Source organism: Xyrauchen texanus, chromosome 10, assembly GCF_025860055.1.
Source record: "Xyrauchen texanus isolate HMW12.3.18 chromosome 10, RBS_HiC_50CHRs, whole genome shotgun sequence".
NCBI lineage: Eukaryota > Metazoa > Chordata > Actinopteri > Cypriniformes > Catostomidae > Xyrauchen > Xyrauchen texanus.
The window spans coordinates 13,071,167-13,090,581 of NC_068285.1; the positions used below are offsets into that span (position 1 = coordinate 13,071,167).

General features: G+C 35.6%; 3 protein-coding genes across 3 annotated transcripts in view; all 3 read left to right on the forward strand.

Moving 5' to 3' along the window:
- LOC127650920 (zinc finger protein 449-like) overlaps window positions 1–19,415 on the forward strand; it is a 451,526-nt gene that overhangs the window by 88,979 nt on the left and 343,132 nt on the right. The gene's annotated exons all lie outside the window — the stretch shown is intronic.
- On the forward strand, window positions 6,948–9,013 carry eif1 (eukaryotic translation initiation factor 1). Its single transcript, XM_052136612.1, has 4 exons — window positions 6,948–7,126; window positions 7,889–8,052; window positions 8,159–8,260; window positions 8,351–9,013. Exons 1-4 carry the CDS (start codon window positions 7,096–7,098, stop codon window positions 8,393–8,395), a joined length of 342 nt encoding a protein of 113 aa, XP_051992572.1. The 5' UTR covers window positions 6,948–7,095; the 3' UTR covers window positions 8,396–9,013.
- jupb (junction plakoglobin b) overlaps window positions 13,039–19,415 on the forward strand; it is a 148,793-nt gene continuing 142,416 nt past the window's right edge. Inside the window, exon 1 of the mRNA XM_052136571.1 lies at window positions 13,039–13,164. The gene's annotated coding sequence lies outside the window, so the exon portion shown is untranslated. The remainder of the gene's footprint in view (window positions 13,165–19,415) is intronic.

Genomic DNA, 19,415 nt, shown 5'->3' on the forward strand with positions numbered 1-19,415 from the left:
TGAAAGTCTAAACGCCAACAAACATGGATTGAGGTGAATATTTCAGTTAGATAAAAACATGTTGTGAATTTTGGAAATTATTACATCTATCCTTTTTCAAAACATGTTGACTTTTGGACTTTACAACGCTCTGGAGTTATTGGAAATTGGAAATAATCCATATGTAGCCGCCACTGGAATCAAAATCCATGAATAAATGAATCTGTTATATTAATAATAAACACCAGGACACCGAAATTTTAATTCTAATGAATGTGAAAATGTAATAGTTCATCGACAACCACAGAACTTGCTATTGTAGCTAATTACAGATACAAATTTGATTATTTATATTAAATTATTCTCCTAAAAGGGGGCCCCTTTTTTGTTCAAGTGAGCCCACTTTTAGGAGAATTCGTTCATAATGATTTTATAGCATATTATTTTCATTATAGTTTTACAGCATGATATTTTTGCTCACAGTAAAACAAATATTGCTTTCTAAATCAGTTTTCCCACAGTTTAGCTGAATGTTCATATTCTTTATTAACCGCTTTGGCCATTTTGGGTTTGGCCTATATGTGTTTCATACATGTCTAAGGTTTTTACTATGCATTGAAATACACTTTGGTGATGTTTTTATAAGCTATTGTATTGATTTGTTTTTATTTTACAAAGAGAATAATTTAATATAAATAATCAAATTTGTATCTGTAATTAATATAATAGCAAGTTCTGTGGTTGTCGATGAACTAATACATTTTCACATTAGCTCCCATAGAGCTCCTGGCAGGATTTTGAGGGATCTCATTAATTCAGAAAAACAGAACAAAATATTTTTTTTAATGAAAAATGATCTCATAATTCTGAGATAATTAAGTCGTTAATTCAGAAAAACAGAGTAGATTTTTTTTTCTCAAGTGAATGCAATACGCTTCCGTAGCAAACAGCCGCTGACTGTCCGACGGTAACAAGGTTGTGCTGTTTAGGATCCCGCCTCATGAGGAGAAATGAAAACAAATGAGCGCAGCACACAGAAATTATAGTTAGTATATGGAGAGATGGGATTGAATTGATAGATGGAGGACACTAAAAAATCTCTTTATATTAAAGTTAAATGTTTGTTTTTATGTTTGTGAGATTGTATTTCAATTTTGCATCTTGTGTAACAAATAATCTTGTGTACCTGCGGTTTGGTGGATGTGTCTCTGACTAATGTCAGATTAAACGGTTAGTTTGAAATAAAAGTTTGTTTTGTGAAATTTATTTACTTTATAAAATGATTCTCTCAAGTCTTGGCTATTAAACAATAAATAAGGTAAGACATATTTTTCTTATATATAGTTTAGTAGCCTATTATTCTTTTTGGCAAAATTTATCATTATAAACAACTTTTTATCCATTTCCTGGATTTTGTATCGCCATAGTCCCTAAATGTAGCCTATATGTAAATGGAGGAAATGGGATTCAAATAGAAAACATTTTTCGATCGAGAACATCATTGTGTCCCCCCCACTTCTCAAACCAAAGTTACACCCTTGCCTTATGGCAATGGTTTTCTGTTATCTTATCATAAGGCTTCTAAATCAAATAAATAACTAAATATAAATCAAATAAAAACCCTGATAGCGCATCACCCAGATGTCTATTCAATGTGTTTGTAGGTTGTTTGCTCGTCTGCAATACGTCTATAAGACGTTTTCTCACTGATGTAAATGAATAAATAAATGCTTATGATTTACCGTGTTTGTAAATGTGATCTTTATATGTTTAGCAGATGTACATTAGAATACAGTGCTTTCAGATGTCATGCTCTTAAACAGACATCAAGGAGATGTACCCCTGATAGCACACCTACCAGTATGTCTATTTGATGTATGTGTTTACATCTGGAAGGTGTATTTTTACGTTGTTTGTTCATCTGCATAGCGATTATAAGACAGAACCCCAAAATCAAGCTAGTTCTTTGAACATACAGTAAACTACAGACTGCCATCTACTGATGAAAGAGGTAAACCGGTACGGACCGGTTTGCTTGAGACCGAACCATCACCGGTGCAATTGCTCCCCCTACTGGTCTGCTTGCACACTGCGTGCACTCTGACGTCAAAGTTCTTTCGTCATCAACACGGCGACCAAAACAAACTTCCGTAAATTAATGGAGGGCCCCGTTCCATCTCTCGTAGTCATGGCGACCGGTCTTTCTCGTGTTGTGACATTACTCAATAATTATGATTTTACTGATAACTTTATTTTATTTACTGCTTCATATAGACTCTCTTTAGTCTTCACCTGTTGCATTAAACACAGGCAGGCTTGACGAAACACTAAAGTGATACTATAACTGAAACCTAATTGGCTTGAAATGTTATTACCTCTGATAGGGATTGTTTTTTTCAAGCTGAAGTAGGCAAATTTAATATTGCCCCATTGCCTTTATCATCTGATTTTGGACAATAAACAAAATAACAAAAGAAGCAGTGATACCACTCAACTGTAGAAAACTATAGTTGCTGAAGTAAACCCAGAGCATAGCACATGTACTTCTCCGAGATGTCTGTTTTCATTTTAAAACGATGCATTTTAATTAAAGAGATAGTTCACCCAAAAGTTAAAATTCTCTCATCATTTACTCACCCTCATGCCATCCCAGATGCGTATGACTTACTATCCAGATGCGTATGACTTACTATCCACAAATGATGATTTTTAGAAGAATATTTCAGCTCTGTAGGACATTCAATTCAAGTGAAAGCACCAAAAAGTACATAAAGGCATTATAAAAGTAATCCAGTGTTTTAATCCATGTCTTCAGAAGTGATATGATGGGTGTGGTTGAGAAACTATCAATATTTATGTTGTTGTATTTTTTGCTTGAAATTATTCTCCCTGCCCAGTAGGGGGCGATATGCATGAAGACTGTGAATCACCAAAAACAAGAAGAATGTGTTTACATTTTGAATGCGTAGACTTTATATATAGATGCAAAGGGATTTATCTACTTTTGGAAGGATTTATTTAACTAAAATGGAGAGTCTTGCCAGGTGCGCCTCTCTATTTCCAATAGAGCTATTAAGACCATTAATCAAATTAATACAAATGTTATATGGAATAAGTGTGTACACTACATCAAGAGAGCACAATTTACTCAAGTTTACGAGAATGGTGGATTACAAGCCTTTGATTTTCAGTGTACTGTATAAATGGCATGTTGCAAATTAAATGGTTAAAACGTTGTATATCCTAACTAATGAAAATAGTTTTTGGTTTAGTATTCCCAAAGTTATATTTAGGAGATTGGGTGGAATTGACTTTATTATTTCAAAACTTACAGTCAAATTATCCTCTTTTCACCAACAGATTTAGCTATATTGGAAGTTATTATATAATCACAACTTTACGCCACATAGGACCATTACGCTTATCGTAATGATATATTACAAGTTTAGGATAAACCAACAGCAAAAAAATTGTGAATCCAGTATATTAGTTTTCCAGTGGCTCCTAAAGCAAAGGAAACTCACTTATTAAAAATATTTAATGGTAGGCCTATATATATATATATATATATATATATATATATATATATATATATATATATATATATATATATACTTATACTTCAAATTTTTAAGACTTTGACTACAATAATTGTACTTTTTGTCAAATTGACATAGAGACAACTGATCACCTCTTCTTTTATTGTATGCATGCAAATATTTTATGGGAAAATATGTCCTATTGGTTGGAGCCAAAAATCCAATCACTGCCTTCCTTCTCTAGGACCCATGTTGTATTTGTTATGTGATTGGATGACAAAAAAGTTGAAGTCTTTATTAACATAATGTTGATTCTGGGTACAATCTTTATACATTAATGTAAATGTATGAAGACAAAACCTTATTTCTCTGTATTTTAAAGTGATTTACTTTGTAATTATTTTCCATCACTGAAATGTATAAAGACTAAACAAGCCTTTAAACTCCTTAAGATGATAAAAGACTGGTTTATTGGATGACTGAAGAGACCCCTCTCTCTCTTTTTTTTTATTTCTTCATTTTATCTGTGCACTCTGTTATTTGTTGTATTGTTTTCATTTTATGAATATAATCCCATTATAGATGTACATTTTTTCATTTGTTAAAAAAATAAATAAAAAAATATTAGTGAAAATTATTTTCACTTACCCATTTGCTACAAAAGCAAAGGAAAAAAATACACTATTACATTTGAATGACTTTCCAGAAGAGTTAAAAAAATAGAGAGCGTTGGATTAAGACGCCAAATTAAGATAAATACGGAATGTTTAAGCCTACTGTCCGTCTTTCAGCAGCTGTAATAGAAACACCCTCACAGCTGTGGTAATAATTGTTTTTATTTATTATTAATTCCAGGGTAATGTAACACAAAGTATAATTTTATAAATTTACTCTCAATATATAAAAAAAATTATTACATAAAATGTTTTGCTAGATTTACGATGCTAAATAAAGCGGAAATGCGTCACGCGTTTCACAGTCTGTGAAAATAATATATTTCGGTAAAAAATGTTATTCGTTTTAAGGATTTTTGTATTTATTTTGTAATTAGAGATATGTTTTTGATTGTAATACCTCAATGTATATCTTAATTCTGTTATTTTGTTGTTAATTTTTTTTTACTTGTAATATTTTGTATATATATATATATATATATATATATATATATATATATATATATATATATATATATATATATATATATATATATTTATTTATTTATTTACTGTTTTTATTGCAATTTTTATTGTTATTAAAATACATTCTGTATTTGATTATTGTGTGATTTTGATACCAAATCAAAAATCAAACCAAATCTTGTCACTCAGCAGAAGACTGATTGTTTTTGGTAGCGGTGACTGTTATAGCCTACTTAAAATAATAAATAACTGAACATATTTTAATTTATTAATACACGGTTGTTGGAAGTGTATTGCGCTGTAGAAAATATGTAAGTAAAAATTTTAATAATGTTTTTATTGTGTGAAAATAATGGTAAAAGTTCATTATTTTTACTCATTTTGATTTTCAATACTTTGCACGTTAAAAAATGTTTGACTGTAAAATTGCGTCTCCATAAATGCTGTAAAATATGAAATATAATTCTTTCTACTTTGTTTCTCAATATACTGTGGTTTCAACAAATAAAAAGCATTAAAACATATATTTTAAATACATAAAGATGAGAAAGCACGTGTGGTAGTAGTTGATATATTTTACATTTTAAAACAACATTTACTAGACCATATATTGTGCCACACTGGCTGATAAATGACCAAAATCACCAGCACTATTAGGCAAGAACAAACAAAATAAACTGATTACTGGGCAAGAAGGATAACAAATATAAATATTCACATAAATAATATTTTCTTTTATTCTGATTCTGATTATAAGTCATCCCAAACACGTTATATAATGTTGAATACTTTCATTTTTACTCAAATAAATATATGCTTCACTTACGGGACCTTTCACTGTACGACCGTGTACTTATTTCTAAATCTGAAGGATGGTCAAGATTAGTGTATCCTTCTCTAGCCCATAATATTCAATCATTAAAGTCAATTATTAAAAAGGTTGACTTCAAGCTCTTTTAAACCTCATTATCCAAAAAAAGGAGCGATAATATGTGATATCCAAAAGTAGGCCTAAATTCTTTGAACTACCAGACATCAAATAGGATTTTTTTTAAAGATAAAATGGATAAAAAAGTATCTAAAAATCAAGACTATATGGAATATTTCAACAGGTTGGTGGACTAGAGATTTTACTGAAGTGCAGTTTTGATGTTGGGAATCTACCATTGAAACTGTCAAACTTTCATAGACAGCTTCTTATGTGGACCCTATACAAACATAATTTCCCTCGTCACAAATATACAATTTGGAATAATAGAGATACAGAAAAACGATTTTCCTAAAAGATTGGTTCGAAAAAGACAATATGGGTTATACAGTTAATTAAGGAGGATGATTCTTTTTTTTGAGAACCATCCCTGGAGGAGTACGATTGCTGTTCAGGAATATATCAGATTTTCCAATCTGTAAAAAATAAGAAGTTATAGCTTTTATTCCTCTAGAGGGTGTAGATATTAGAAAATGTATTAATAGCAATATCAGATCTATGTGCAGAAGCAGTAATACTTTCACTAGTGTCATATATTGGAATATTAATTTGGAATATATACTTTGGAAAAATACATGGAATCAATGTAATAAATACCTTATAACTAATCAAATGAAAGAGGAAACTTTTTTTAATTATTCATATAATATATCCTGTCAAAGATATATTATTAAAATATGTAAAACAGAAACATTATCCCACATATTTTGGAATTGCCATCTTGTCAAAAGATTCTGGAACTATAATCCCTAAATTTAGAAAAACAAATGATACCTTTTCCATTGAAGAAAACAATAATTTACTTTATTTTCATCACAATAACAAAGATGTTGTCTTTTCTTTTATTGTAAATTTTATAATTATTTATGGAAGATTATTTTTACATAAGTTAAAATGGTCAGAAAAGAAACCAAATTTTAACCCTTTAGCTAAAATATTAAACCCAAAAGATTTGTAAAGATCTTTCATTTGTATAATTTAACTTAATGCTGTTTGTATTGACACCCTTTACTGTTCGTCTTATTAGTCTTTTTAACTTTTTCCTCTTTTTTAATTTAAACTTTCTACATTGATATTATAAATTATTTAATTTGTAAATAAAAACAAATAAAAAAACGAGCAAAAAAACAATGTACACTGAGCTTTGACATATTTTAGGAACGGGACAGTCTTGAACACTTACTTCCGGTCTTGTGCACGCGCACTCAAGTGGCCAAGACCGCTAGTGTGGGTATCGGCACAGCGCCAGCAATGTCACGCACACGCTTGGGGGCGGGGCTATAAAGAGCTGTTTTCAAGACCGTGATACAAACAGGCGTCATTTTGTAAGCTCGGCAAACGCTCAGAGTGAGACGAAATCCCCCCAGAAAAGCAAAGTCAGTCCAGATTCCCAAGACAATAAACCGCAAGACCAACCGTTATCGTCCGAAAGGAAAGGGAATCTTATCGTATGTCCGCTATCCAGAACCTCCAAACCTTTGGTAAGATTTTAGATTGATAAAACATAATTATATTTGTCTTGTTGGGGGGGAGGGCGAAAGGAAACCTCACATAATCTTAAACGAATAATTCTTACATATTATAAACGGACACGTTGATTGCCACAATTATGTCCATATTAATTAAAACTCATATTTTAGTTAAATGATCGTAGGGTTGGGTTTGATGCAGTTAATATAGATGAATCGCTTAATTTAGGAAAGTTATCCACGTTAATACACTTTAAAGTGCTTTCTGTCCTTTATCGTCGTGTTTTGGTTTTAAACCGAAATTCGCATTTAATTTCGCTCCTTGTCGACGAACATGAAACCCATTTTGTTAGCGAGCTTGTTTTTCTGTACTTGGAACAAAATGGTTTCCGCGACTCGATGACGGGTGTTTTTATTTTTTAGACTCAATCGCCGGGACATATCTCGAGTTTACTAGCGCCTTTTGGTTGATTTCAGAGTAAAACAAAATCCCAAAAGGTCACTTCAAAGCAAAAGCGTGTAAATAAAAAAAGACCGTGTAAGGACGATATTCCTCCCGGAACGAAACGGTCAGGTCTGACGTAATCACGATGGTTCGCTTTGTCCCAACATGTTTGTCCAAGTGCACGTTTATGCGCAAAAACGTCCAATTAAACGTTATTCATTGGGTCACAATTAATTTCAGTCCAAATTTTGTGGTCGAAAATGTACTTTCAGCCTTGACAATAGCCAGCAAAGCAGGAAATTAACATTGGCATTTTCTCTTTTTCTTAGACCCCTTTGCTGATGCAACTAAGGGTGATGATCGGCTCCCTGCTGGGACTGAGGACTACATCCACATAAGAATCCAACAGCGGAACGGGCGGAAGACTCTGACCACGGTTCAGGGCATAGCCGACGACTATGATAAAAAGAAGCTAGTCAAGGCCTTCAAGAAGGTTGTCCTCATTTGAGACTCACTTGCCTTACCATTTTGGCTGTATGGTTTCATGTTACATTCTTCGGTGAAGTGTATTTTTAACATTTTCCAAATTGCATCTTCAGAAATTTGCCTGCAATGGGACTGTGATCGAGCACCCTGAGTATGGTGAAGTAATTCAGCTGCAAGGTGATCAGCGCAAGCACATTTGCCAGTTTCTCACCGACGTAAGTACGAGTTTCTGGATTTTGAAATCACAAACCCATTGGCCTTTCTAACGTTGGATTTAACCCAACGCGTTTCCTCTTCCCTTTCAGATTGAACTGGCCAAAGAGGAGCAGCTCAAAGTCCACGGGTTCTAGAAGCTGCTTTGAACGGGCCCTTCCCCTCCCCCAACACTTTACCCTATTGCTGTGGTGCTGTTACCCATCCCAGCAGCGCCCCCCTTCAAGGAAAAAAGCTGAAAATGATTACCTCACATCTGAGACTTTTAGTATTGCACCTGCAAAATGTCAAGTCCTGTTCAACAATGGACAGACATCATTTGTGTTCCTTGTCCCATCCTTTAGTCCTTTTTAATTTCTTGTGCTGCTCGTAAGTGTAATTCTGTGTAACTTTTTCTCTTTGTTTTGTACGAGGCATTTCAATAAAACCTTCACATTTGCACAACTTTTAAGTTAATGGGCGGGGAGCAGACAAGGCTGTTTAAGATTGTTTTCTTAGCTCCTGTTTTCTTAGCTCCTGTTTTAAATGTCACCATACCGAACCTGCATTTCAGTTATGATGTGGGTCTGCCTGCTTCAGGGTTATATTGGAAAGCATGGAAACCCCATCTTGTCTCTAATATGCATCTCTAACTGCCTTTTTAACCCTTATTTTTCACAATATGCATAATTTAAATTTTTGTAGACTTGTAATATTTGTTGTTTTTGGTCTGGAATAAACAATATCCCATAATTTGGTCCACTGTTTTAAACAATATTGAGTTTATTTTGCATGGGAAATATAATAATTAAGGTTTGATACACTTAACTGTGACCCAATGTTGCCTGTATATATTGCAATTGTATGTGGCAATATAGATGCAAGCCTTAATAGGACAATTTAGGGGCTCTGGTTTTTTTTTTCTTGTGTGTGAAAGCAATTCAAATCAATCTGGATTATATTGTACACCAATATTTCATAGTAAAATGGGTGTTTTTTTTTTTTTTTACCAAGCACCGAGTTGAACCCAAAGTATAATGGTGTTCAGACCCACAGTTAAGGATGATCACATTTGGTAATTAACTGTTAAGTGGCAATATTTGCTCTCAAGAGATGTTTCTCAAGGGGCATTTTTGGGGGCATAGTGTCTCTAACCATATAATTGAAGCATGTCCATTTTTGTCAAACTTGAGTTAAAATCCATCATTAGAACAATTACAGTTGCCATATATAAAATTCCCCCCTTTTTGTTCAATAAAAGACATTTATATAAGCAACACTTTCCTCTGAGACAGCAAAGACACACATCTGACAGCTACAGGTCTATGTGATTTCAGGAAAAGCACTAAAGAAAGGTTAAGAATTTAATATTCTAAAATACATGCAAAACAATTATATAAAAAAAGAAATAAAAATATGTGTACTGCAAAATTGTCTGGGGAATTTAGTCACTTTTAGTGGCATTTTTTTCCCCCCTAGCCCTGGTTTATTTCTGACCCTGGTTGCTATTGTCTGGAGTAGACAAATGCTTGCTCAAACTGGCTGGTTCTCACGTTATGTACAGTAGAGGGCACAAGAGTAGTAAATATTACATCAATCAAGTTGAACGTGTCTCTATAGTATGTGTACATTGCATAGGATGTCAGTCAACGATATATTATTTCCAAATATATTTAACATAATTTATAAATATATAGTACAGAACAAATTAATTTATAGAGGGTACACCTTAAGGAAAATCTGCTTTTTGTCTAGTCGCAAAATGTGTCAAGTTGAAAACAAAAAAAGATTTATTTTTATTGAATATTAATGGAATAGCATAATGTGTGTGAAAAGAATTAAAAACAGAAGGTTATTTGATTAAAAATAAAAAAATGTGGTGAGGGAGCAAAAGTTTAAAATGCCACCTGGGGGTTTATAGTGTAGTCTTATAGTATTTGTCTCAAAATAAACCAGATAATTTCAGAAATTTACAGTAGCTACTCAAATATGCAAATATTTAAACATATAGGCTCCATATGCATTAGGCTATCACGTTTTTGAACGTGGCTAATCTGAGAAGTATACATTATGTAAAATAATTACAGGTGGCATGCATGTCCTATAATGAGTAGGCTAACATTTATAGCTATGTAGGATTTCTACATATTAATTACTAATGAACCAACCCTGAGGGAATCTCAGTCATTCAGCTTTGTATGTCTTTTTTGTCAGATTCAAGAGGAGTCTTCAGACTAATTACTTAGTGTAAACTACTGTAATGACAACTGTTAGTGTAAAGTAATTCCAGGGATAAATCTAGAATTCAAGATGAGTTGAGCCAAAGTCCTTTCAAAGTAAGTCAGTCCACTCGGCGGCCATATTTAGAACGCTTCCGGGCAGCTATTTTCAATGTAAACAAGCAGTTTAAAAGAACAGCACCTATCTACTTGAATAAGGAAAAACAGTTGGTCAAGATTACGATCAAAGAATATATATGTGCAAATCAGCAGTTCATTCTGACAACAATATCATAAATAGTGCTTCTTGAGCTCAGATCACGCTAAAACGCTATTTTTCAGGCTGGTCCTGCATTGTTGAAATGATTGAAAGACGCCGTCTATATCTAAAAGGTATTACCTATAAGGACAAGACTTCCTTTTCTTCATCCACCATATTGGACATTCCATTATCTCCCATACATTTTAAAACAAGTGCTCCTTCTAGGGCTAATTAGTCTTCGGTTGAGCACAGTTGAAATCAAAATTGTCAACAGTCATATCACTCTTGCTCTAGACCGATTGCCCACTGAAGCTAAGCAGGGTTGAGCCTGGTCAGTACCTGGATGGGAGACCTCCTGTGGAAAATAAAGGTTGCTGATGGAAGAGGTGTTAGTGAGCCCAGCAGGAGGTGCTCACCCTGTTGTCTGTGTGGGTCTTAATGCCCCAGTATAGTGATGGGGACACTATAGTGTAAAAAGCCACTGTCTTTCAGATGAGATGTTAAACTGAGGTTCTGACTCTCTATAGTCATTACAAATCCCTCCTCTCCCTTCCATAGTGCAGAATTCTGTGCATTATGGCTGTTGTTGCATCATCCAGGTGGATTCTGCACACTGGTGGTGGTTAAGGAGAGTCCCCTGCAGGGCTGCCACTGGCCAAATTGATGCATTATGCAGAGTTCCAGGTGGATTGGTGGGGTCAGAGATGAGTTTTCTGAATGTTGAGTTGGTTTCAGTAGATTCTGTGGAGGTTGAAAGCTCATTACACCACAGAGAAACTGAATGTTCAGGAAATGGGCTCTGTGCCTTGTGAGGATCATCAGGCGCCGCTCGTTCATTGACCACAGGGAGTGATTTGGGACATATACACATAGGATTGAGTTGAAGTAAGAGGGTACTGTTCCATTGGCTGTCCTGAATGCCAGGGTCAATCTTGAATTTGATGCAGACAGCTACAAGACATAGACTCTTTAGTTGATAGAAGATCAGATCCACTGTTGCATTGTGGATCATCTGCAGTTTCTAAATTGTGCTAGCTAGCTTGAGGCCAACCAACAGAGTGCAGCAGTCCAGTCTTGAAATGACTAGAGCTTGGACAAAGAGCCATTTTGGCCAGGTTAAAGAGGATTTCGGAGAATCTAAGAAGAGTTGATGAAGTTCCTAGCCTGGAAAGTGTTTGAAAAGGATTTCTAAAGACTTTCACCTCTATCGGTCCACTGTCAACCATAAATTGAGATAATGTCCTTCGAGGATCATTTCTAGGGCACACACTACATTTATTTACATTTACATTTATGCATTTGGCAGACGCTTTTATCCAAAGCGACTTACAGTGCACTTATTACAGGGACAATCCCCCCGGAGCAACCTGGAGTTAAGTGCCTTGCTCAAGGACACAATGGTGGTAACTGTGTGGATCAAAAAAACGACCTTCTGATTAACTGTTGTGTGCATTAGCCCACCACGCCACCACCACTCCATACACTAGATGTAATCCATGCACAAATCCAAAAACTTCAAAAACATAATTACCACAACTATAAATATATATGCTAGCATCATAGTGCCGCACCGGGTTGGTTGCACACTACTGCCAAAAGACAGCCAGTACAATACCACACCAATGCTATTACAGATGTGTTGTAGAGCAATGCATACCCCTGAGAAAATTCCCAAAATTGCTAAATACTGTGTGCAAAATGACAGTTATATAGAAATCTGCCTGTGTGAATTGCTAGGTATGTATACTCTTTTCAGGAAGTGTCATTACTGTCTGATGTTGGCTATCATCATGGTGCAATTAAATGTTTTCATTTTTTTGTATCAAAGAGTGAAGGTTCTCTTGAAGTCTTTCCGATTCCTTTCCATTATACATGGGGAGATGAGACAGGCCTTTCATGTTGATGTTGCGCCTAGTCTCTTGAAATTAAATGGATGTCATGGAAACAAAATGCCTTGAGTGTGGGAAACATCTTGAGTTAAATGTTTGTTGCTTTCATGCCATGCCATCCTTAGAGCTCCTTAGTTTGTGACAGTCAACATCCAGGCAGCTTCTGTATAATTTGTCATTGTGCTGCTGAAGCTCCCTGCTGGAGAGCTGGTGCTTGGCCCAGATGTCGAATCCATTTGTATTTTCTTAAAATCACTGAGGGAAAACTCTTAGTGCCATGGCAACGAAACGTTGTTGCTATTGAGTTGGTTTCAAGATGCAAGGGGCTTTGTTAACTGTGTAGAGCAGGGGTGCCCAATACGTCGATCGCGATCTACTGCCTGGATTGGACAAAACTGAATGGAATCAGACAGTTTTGCCTAATCCGGGCAGTAGCATCGCAATTTCGCGCTCTGTTTCAGAAGTCCTTGGAAGGCGCGTATGCGCAAACCTAGTTGTCATGGCAACTGAATAAACAAAACCTCGCCTGGTCAATATTTACTCGTCATCAGAATAAGGTAAATGCTCTGGCTATTGTAATCTATTGTGCTGTAGGTGTTTTGGGTTTAGCGTTAAAACTGAATTATATCAACACTGAACATTGTTATATATATTTTTTATTAATTAGAAGATGAATTCCATGTAGGGATACATGCAGTCCCAAAAAGCATTTTCTTATTTGAAATGAAACTGTGTTTTTTTGTTGGTAGATCTTTATTGAGTTGGTCATTTAAAAGTAAATCATCACACAAAAAAGTGTGGGCACCCCTGATGTAGAAGAGTCTGTTTTCCTGTTGCACCATTTGGAGGTGCTGTCTGAAATGCGCAGAGCGGTTTTGACTGGAGTTGACGCCAAAAGGTTTGCTCAAATATTGTGACCTTTTTAAAACTTTACAGTGCAAAATGTTACCTGTTAAGGAGTTTTTGAATTCGTAGTTTGGAATTAATTTCAAAAGGCTTGCAAAATAGTTTTTCACAGCAGTGTAAAAAGCATGTTTTTATACTTTGGGTACCCTTTATGTGTCAATGACTTTTTGTTTTTGGCCAGATTTTAGTTATTCAGAAAGGCATACAAAATGTTTTATTCACACACACCCACAAAAAATACTTTTTTTTTTTCCAATTTATGATTTTTTTTTATTTGTTTATTTTTTTTTAATTTAAGTCTTGAAATAAATGTTGGCATTAGTAGTGCATAATTTATAAAACATTTGATCAATTTGGTAACAATTTACAATTAGGTTCCATTTGTTAACATGAGTAAAATGCAGTAGGTATCATGAACTAACAATGAACAATATATTTTCACAGGATTGATTTATCTTGGTTAATGTTATCTTAAAGTACAATTGTTCATTGGTAGCTCATAATGCATTAACTTATGTCATTGCTCTATAAATGGTTGGCATATTTCAGCAGCATTTAGAGTCCCTTATATAGTCTAATTAAATCTCTTGGGTAGTTATTTAAGTGTATGTCTACCATAACTCCCATGCAAACACAAACATACACATTCAGTGAGAAGAGAAGGAAAAACTATCATCCTTGACAGCTGGCACCTCCAAAACACATGCATTGGTGGACAATTACGTGCATTTCAGAATATAATTCTTTATTTGAAACACCATATGTGTTAGTTAAGAGAGAGAGAGAGAAAGAGAGAGAGAGAGATCCACATAAAATGACATTTTCTTTTCTGTCCCAAAGCAACTAAGGCAGAGTACTTGTTTTCTGACAATATCATTTGTCATAAACCCTCCCCTGCAGGGTTACGAGAACAACGGCAACATTTTATAAATTGGACCTTCACATGTGCACTCACTACAGCCAGATGAGAACCTCTGTTCTCTTAAATGCACAACCTGTTCTCTTTCACTTTAAATGTACAGACTTATGTATACAACTTCTATACCACCCCAGCTCCAAAGTTTTTCTAATTGCCTTCCTTCTATATATAAGTGTCAACCAATCAAAAATAGACACCATTAACAAAGCCATACAGCGTACAGGGTTTGAGTGTTCACCTCAATTAACTGAGCGGTGTGCTTCCACTAAAGGGAAAAGACCTTTAATACTTTACTGTTGACGGTCAGATCATTGCTGAGCTGATATTAAAGTGTTCAGACCAAGAATTTCTAATATACCTGGAGAGAGCTATCTTCCATCTCAATGGCAGACACTCGGCTGGCGCACACAAGTCAAGAAGTGCGAGCTCTTGCACACTAGAGTTTACGCTGTGTCAGAGAATGCTCTGAATGCTTTATTTCAATGGGGATAGTGCTTCATTGGTACGGAGAGTTTAACGCAAGGGGTTGCGATAGAGACACTCTGTATTGCAGTGACTGCAATGCACTCTGACATAGGCATGTGTTGACCAATGATGAGAATTTCAGATCGGAACTAGTTGCACTGTGAAATAACAAATAAAAACATGGCGGTGTACATGCAGTGTACTCACTCCCTGTCCTTTCATTATTTTTCTCTGCCATGCTAAAAGGATTTAAAAAAAGATTTGAGCAGGGGCGCATTAACGCACAGGCATGCTCTCATGGAGCCCAACTCGTGGCGTCCTCCACCCAATTTTCCCCATCCATGTTTGTGGGAGGACCATGTCTATTCGCTTTGAGAGAGAGATGCATTTGTTAACACGGAGATGGAGCACAACCGCGAAAGGCGTCCGTGTAGTGCATGTTCAACGCACAAATTTTTTATGTTTACTGGTACATAGTCAAAAAGTTAAAAATCTCTATCTGTGATTGCTTCTTGTTTTCAAACTTAACCAACTTCTCCCTCAAGTACACGCCTTCCAAATGGACCTCTCACATTCCCATGCATCAAACGCTCCATCTTGGCTTGCCATGTTTGTACACCTCATGGCAGCTATACTCTATGTATTCAAGTACAGCTTCTAATTACTTGAATGTACCGAAATCTTCAAAACCTTTGGTCAAGATTATGAACATACAACATATTTCAAATTAGATGTAAAATCTGACAACAATGGGATCATAAATTATGATTCTTTAGCTTAAATCGCACAATTTGTTTTATTTTTCAGGCTAGTTAAGCTAATACACATGCACATTCTTGAGTAATATTCTCTCCATAAAAAGGCGATTGGCTCTTTTAACTATAAGGCGGGACTTCTTTTCCCTCAGCTGTCAAATGTAGCATTATGATTTCTCAAGTTCACATGTATTGGAGTCTCATGGAAGTATTGTAACTTAAAAAAAATCTATAGGCCTATTTGATAATTAAGATGAGCATAGTGAATGTTGCTGTGCCGGGCTGTGATTCTACACACCTGACCCCTAATCAGGCTGATTAAGCCTGAGAGAGATAAGACCGACCGGAGACGGCATTTCAGGAGAGAGAGAGAATTACAGGCAGCTGACCTGTATGTGTTTGGTTTTGTCTTTATGTTTTATTATCTTTAAATATTATTTATGTTGTTAAGCCAGTTCTCGTCTCCTACTTTCCATTGAACTGTGTTACAGTGAGTTACTTTTTTTGACTGGTTACTATTTGTACCCTTGATGTATTTGGCAAATACATACACTGGCGGCCAAAAGTTTGGAATAATGTACAGATTTTGCTCTTATGGAAAGAAATTGGTACTTTTATTCACCAAAGTGGCATTCAGTTGATCACAATGTATAGTCAGGACATTAATAATGTGATAAATTACTATTAAATTTGAAAAACATTTTCAGAAATACTTCAAAGAGTTCTCATCAAAAAATCCTCCATGTGCAGCAATGACAGCTTTGCAGACCTTTCGTATTCTAGCTGTCAGTTTGTCCAGATACTCAGGTGACATTTCACCCCAAACTTCCTGTAGCACTTGCCATAGATGTGGCTGTCTTGTCGGGCACTTCTCACGCACCTTACAGTCTAGCTGATCCCACAAAAGCTCAATGGGGTTAAGATCCATAACACTCTTTTCCAATTATCTGTTGTCCAATGTCGATTTCTTTTTGTTTTTCTGTTTCAAAAGTGGCTTTTTTTGCAGTTCTTCCCATAAGGCCTCCTGATTCTTCTCTTTACTGTTAGACATGAAACTGGTTTTTAGCAGGTAGAATTCAATGAAGCTGTCAGCGGAGGACATGTGAGGTGTCTATTTCTCAAACTAGAGACTCTAGTGAAATTATCCTCTTGTTTAATTGTACATCTGGTCTTCCACGTCTCTTTCTGTCCTAGTTAGAGCCAATTCTCCTTTGTCTTTGAAGACTGTAGTGTACACCTTTGTATGAAATTTCATTTTTTTAGTTTTGTTTGGCAATTTCAAGCATTAAATCCTTCATTCATCAAAACAATGATTGACTGATGAGTTTCTAGAGAAAGCTGTATCTCTTTTGCCATTTTTTACCTAATATAGGTCAATATGCCAGTCAATTGCATACTGTGTTACCTCAAAAACAAAGATAATGTTAAGCTTCATTTAATGAACCAAATAGCTTTCAACTGTGTTTGATATAATGGCAAGTGATTTTCTATTACCAGATTAACAATTTAGCATGATTACTCAAATATAAGGTGTTGGAGTGATGGCAGCTGAAAATGGGGTCTGTCCAGATTTGATCAAAAATGACTTTTTTCAAATAGTGATTGTGCAGTGATTGTGTAGTGATTTACATCAGTAATGTCCAGACTATACTTTGTGATCAGTTGAATGACACCTTGGTGAATAAAGTATCAATTTCCTTTCAAAACATCAAAATCTGTACATTATTCAAAAATTTTGGCCGCCAGTGTATTTGCCCTTGGTCCTTTTACTGCAACTCTCAGGTACTATAACGTTTGCACACACACACACAGGCACAAAAAATATTCATGCAGAAAACGTTTAGGTAAACTGTCTGGCATTTACCTTCCTGTCAGCACCTTTACATTCACCCGGGAAACTGCCTGGGGCTCAAAGTGCTGCAATCCTCATTCCCACATCCTCTGTTTGCACTGGGATGGTGATAGCTGAATAATTAAGAGGAATGGGCAGCAAATACTAAACTTATTGACTTGATCAAAGGTAGAAGTGAGCTGCAAGATTCAATCATACTGTCTATTTTATTATCTGTTAGTGTGTTTGATATTGTGCTTGCTCTAAAGCTGAAACATTTTCAGCACTGAAAGTTTTCAGCACAATGCCAAAATATCAGGCAAATAACTCAAAGGTACTAAATGTAACCAGGCAATAAATGTACAGAAATCCAATAGTTTTTTATTTGTTCACTGACTGTCTGATTTGGGCTGCACAATTAATCATAAAAATAATCGAGATTACAGTTAAAGTTCAATTAACTAATCCTAAATAATTTCAATAACAGAATACCCTTTAGTTCGACTATTTTCTATTTACAATGTTATTATTATTATTTTTGACTTTGGCAAGAAACACAGAACTCCATAAGACATTAATGGAGAAAATTAACCTTGGGAGAAACCAGGCTCACAGTGGGGGCCAGTTCCCCTCTGGATAACCAGCCAATGCCAATATTAGTTATTTATGTGCAGTGCAGGTCATGGTTTAAAAATAGTAATCCAAGTAAGTGTTAAGATCTAGTGTTTATACAAAGATTTTGCATGAACTATAAGATTAATGTCTTTGAAGTTTAGCCTGGGTTAACTGCAGATGTTCAAATTTTTTTTCCATTTTCCTTTGCATGGTACTACTTGACTCAACTCGACTCTGCTCCCTTTTTTGGGGGTTTTCCACTGTGGATAGTACCTGGTACCTGATACCTTTTTTTAGTACCACCTCGATCGAGGTTTAAAGCAAGCAGAGCCGATACTAAATGTGATGTCACACTCCTGCAGATCACTAATTGGTCAGGGAGAAAAGTCACTACCAGCATCACTCGATTTCCGACAGGCAACATCAACCCGCTACTTTTAAAGTTAGTTACAGCGATATCAGTATCATTTGTTCACGCGACTTTCGAATTGTGAAAAAATAAATGGCTGTGCGCAAAACCACGGCGTGGTCAGTAAACGAGGTGCAGACGGTCCACTCGTTTACAGTGAGCAAAACAAAAAAGTCTCTCAGGAAGTGTATCCGCTGTTGGCCACACACGGCTACCACCGGACCTACAAACAGTGCATGGAAAAGTAAAAAAAACTTAAAAGTGACTACAGAACCATCAAGGAAAAGTGGAAGTGGTTAGACCAAATGTACGCTATCTAGACAGGCGAGCAATGGGAGGGAGAGTGCCCTGGACTGTTGATCCACGATGGAGGATGGTAAGTTTTGTTACATTAACTCTATACTCTGCTTTAAAACTTCACTTTATTTAGTTGACCAGCTACTGGAAGCTTGCTTCTATAACAACCAGGCCAATTTAACTGTTACACTTGTGTAAAATCACCATGCAACATCTGCTTTATGCAGTACAATGAGCTAGTAACTAACAGCTAGCAGTTGTGCTATTGTTTTGGTCAGTTTGTGTTATGTTTAAGATGATGTCATGGCAGTAGAGGCGGCGCAACTATGACGATCAGCCTATAATCCCACCCACATTGAGATGGCACTAAACTGCAGTGGCAATGCAAGCTCAGAAAAGTAAAGCGAGTAGAGTTGAGGTGACTCGAACTGTAACGTGCAGTGGAAAAGTGCCAATTGATGCATTGTTCTTTGTTAGCTCATGAAGGCTTTTGTTGCAGTTAATTGATAGTCTATGTATTCCATTTTAAGAGTGTAGTCCATCATTAGACCAAGGTGATGCAGGCAGAGATAAGTGAGGTGCAACGCAGTTCAACCGGCAGGTCATTTTGG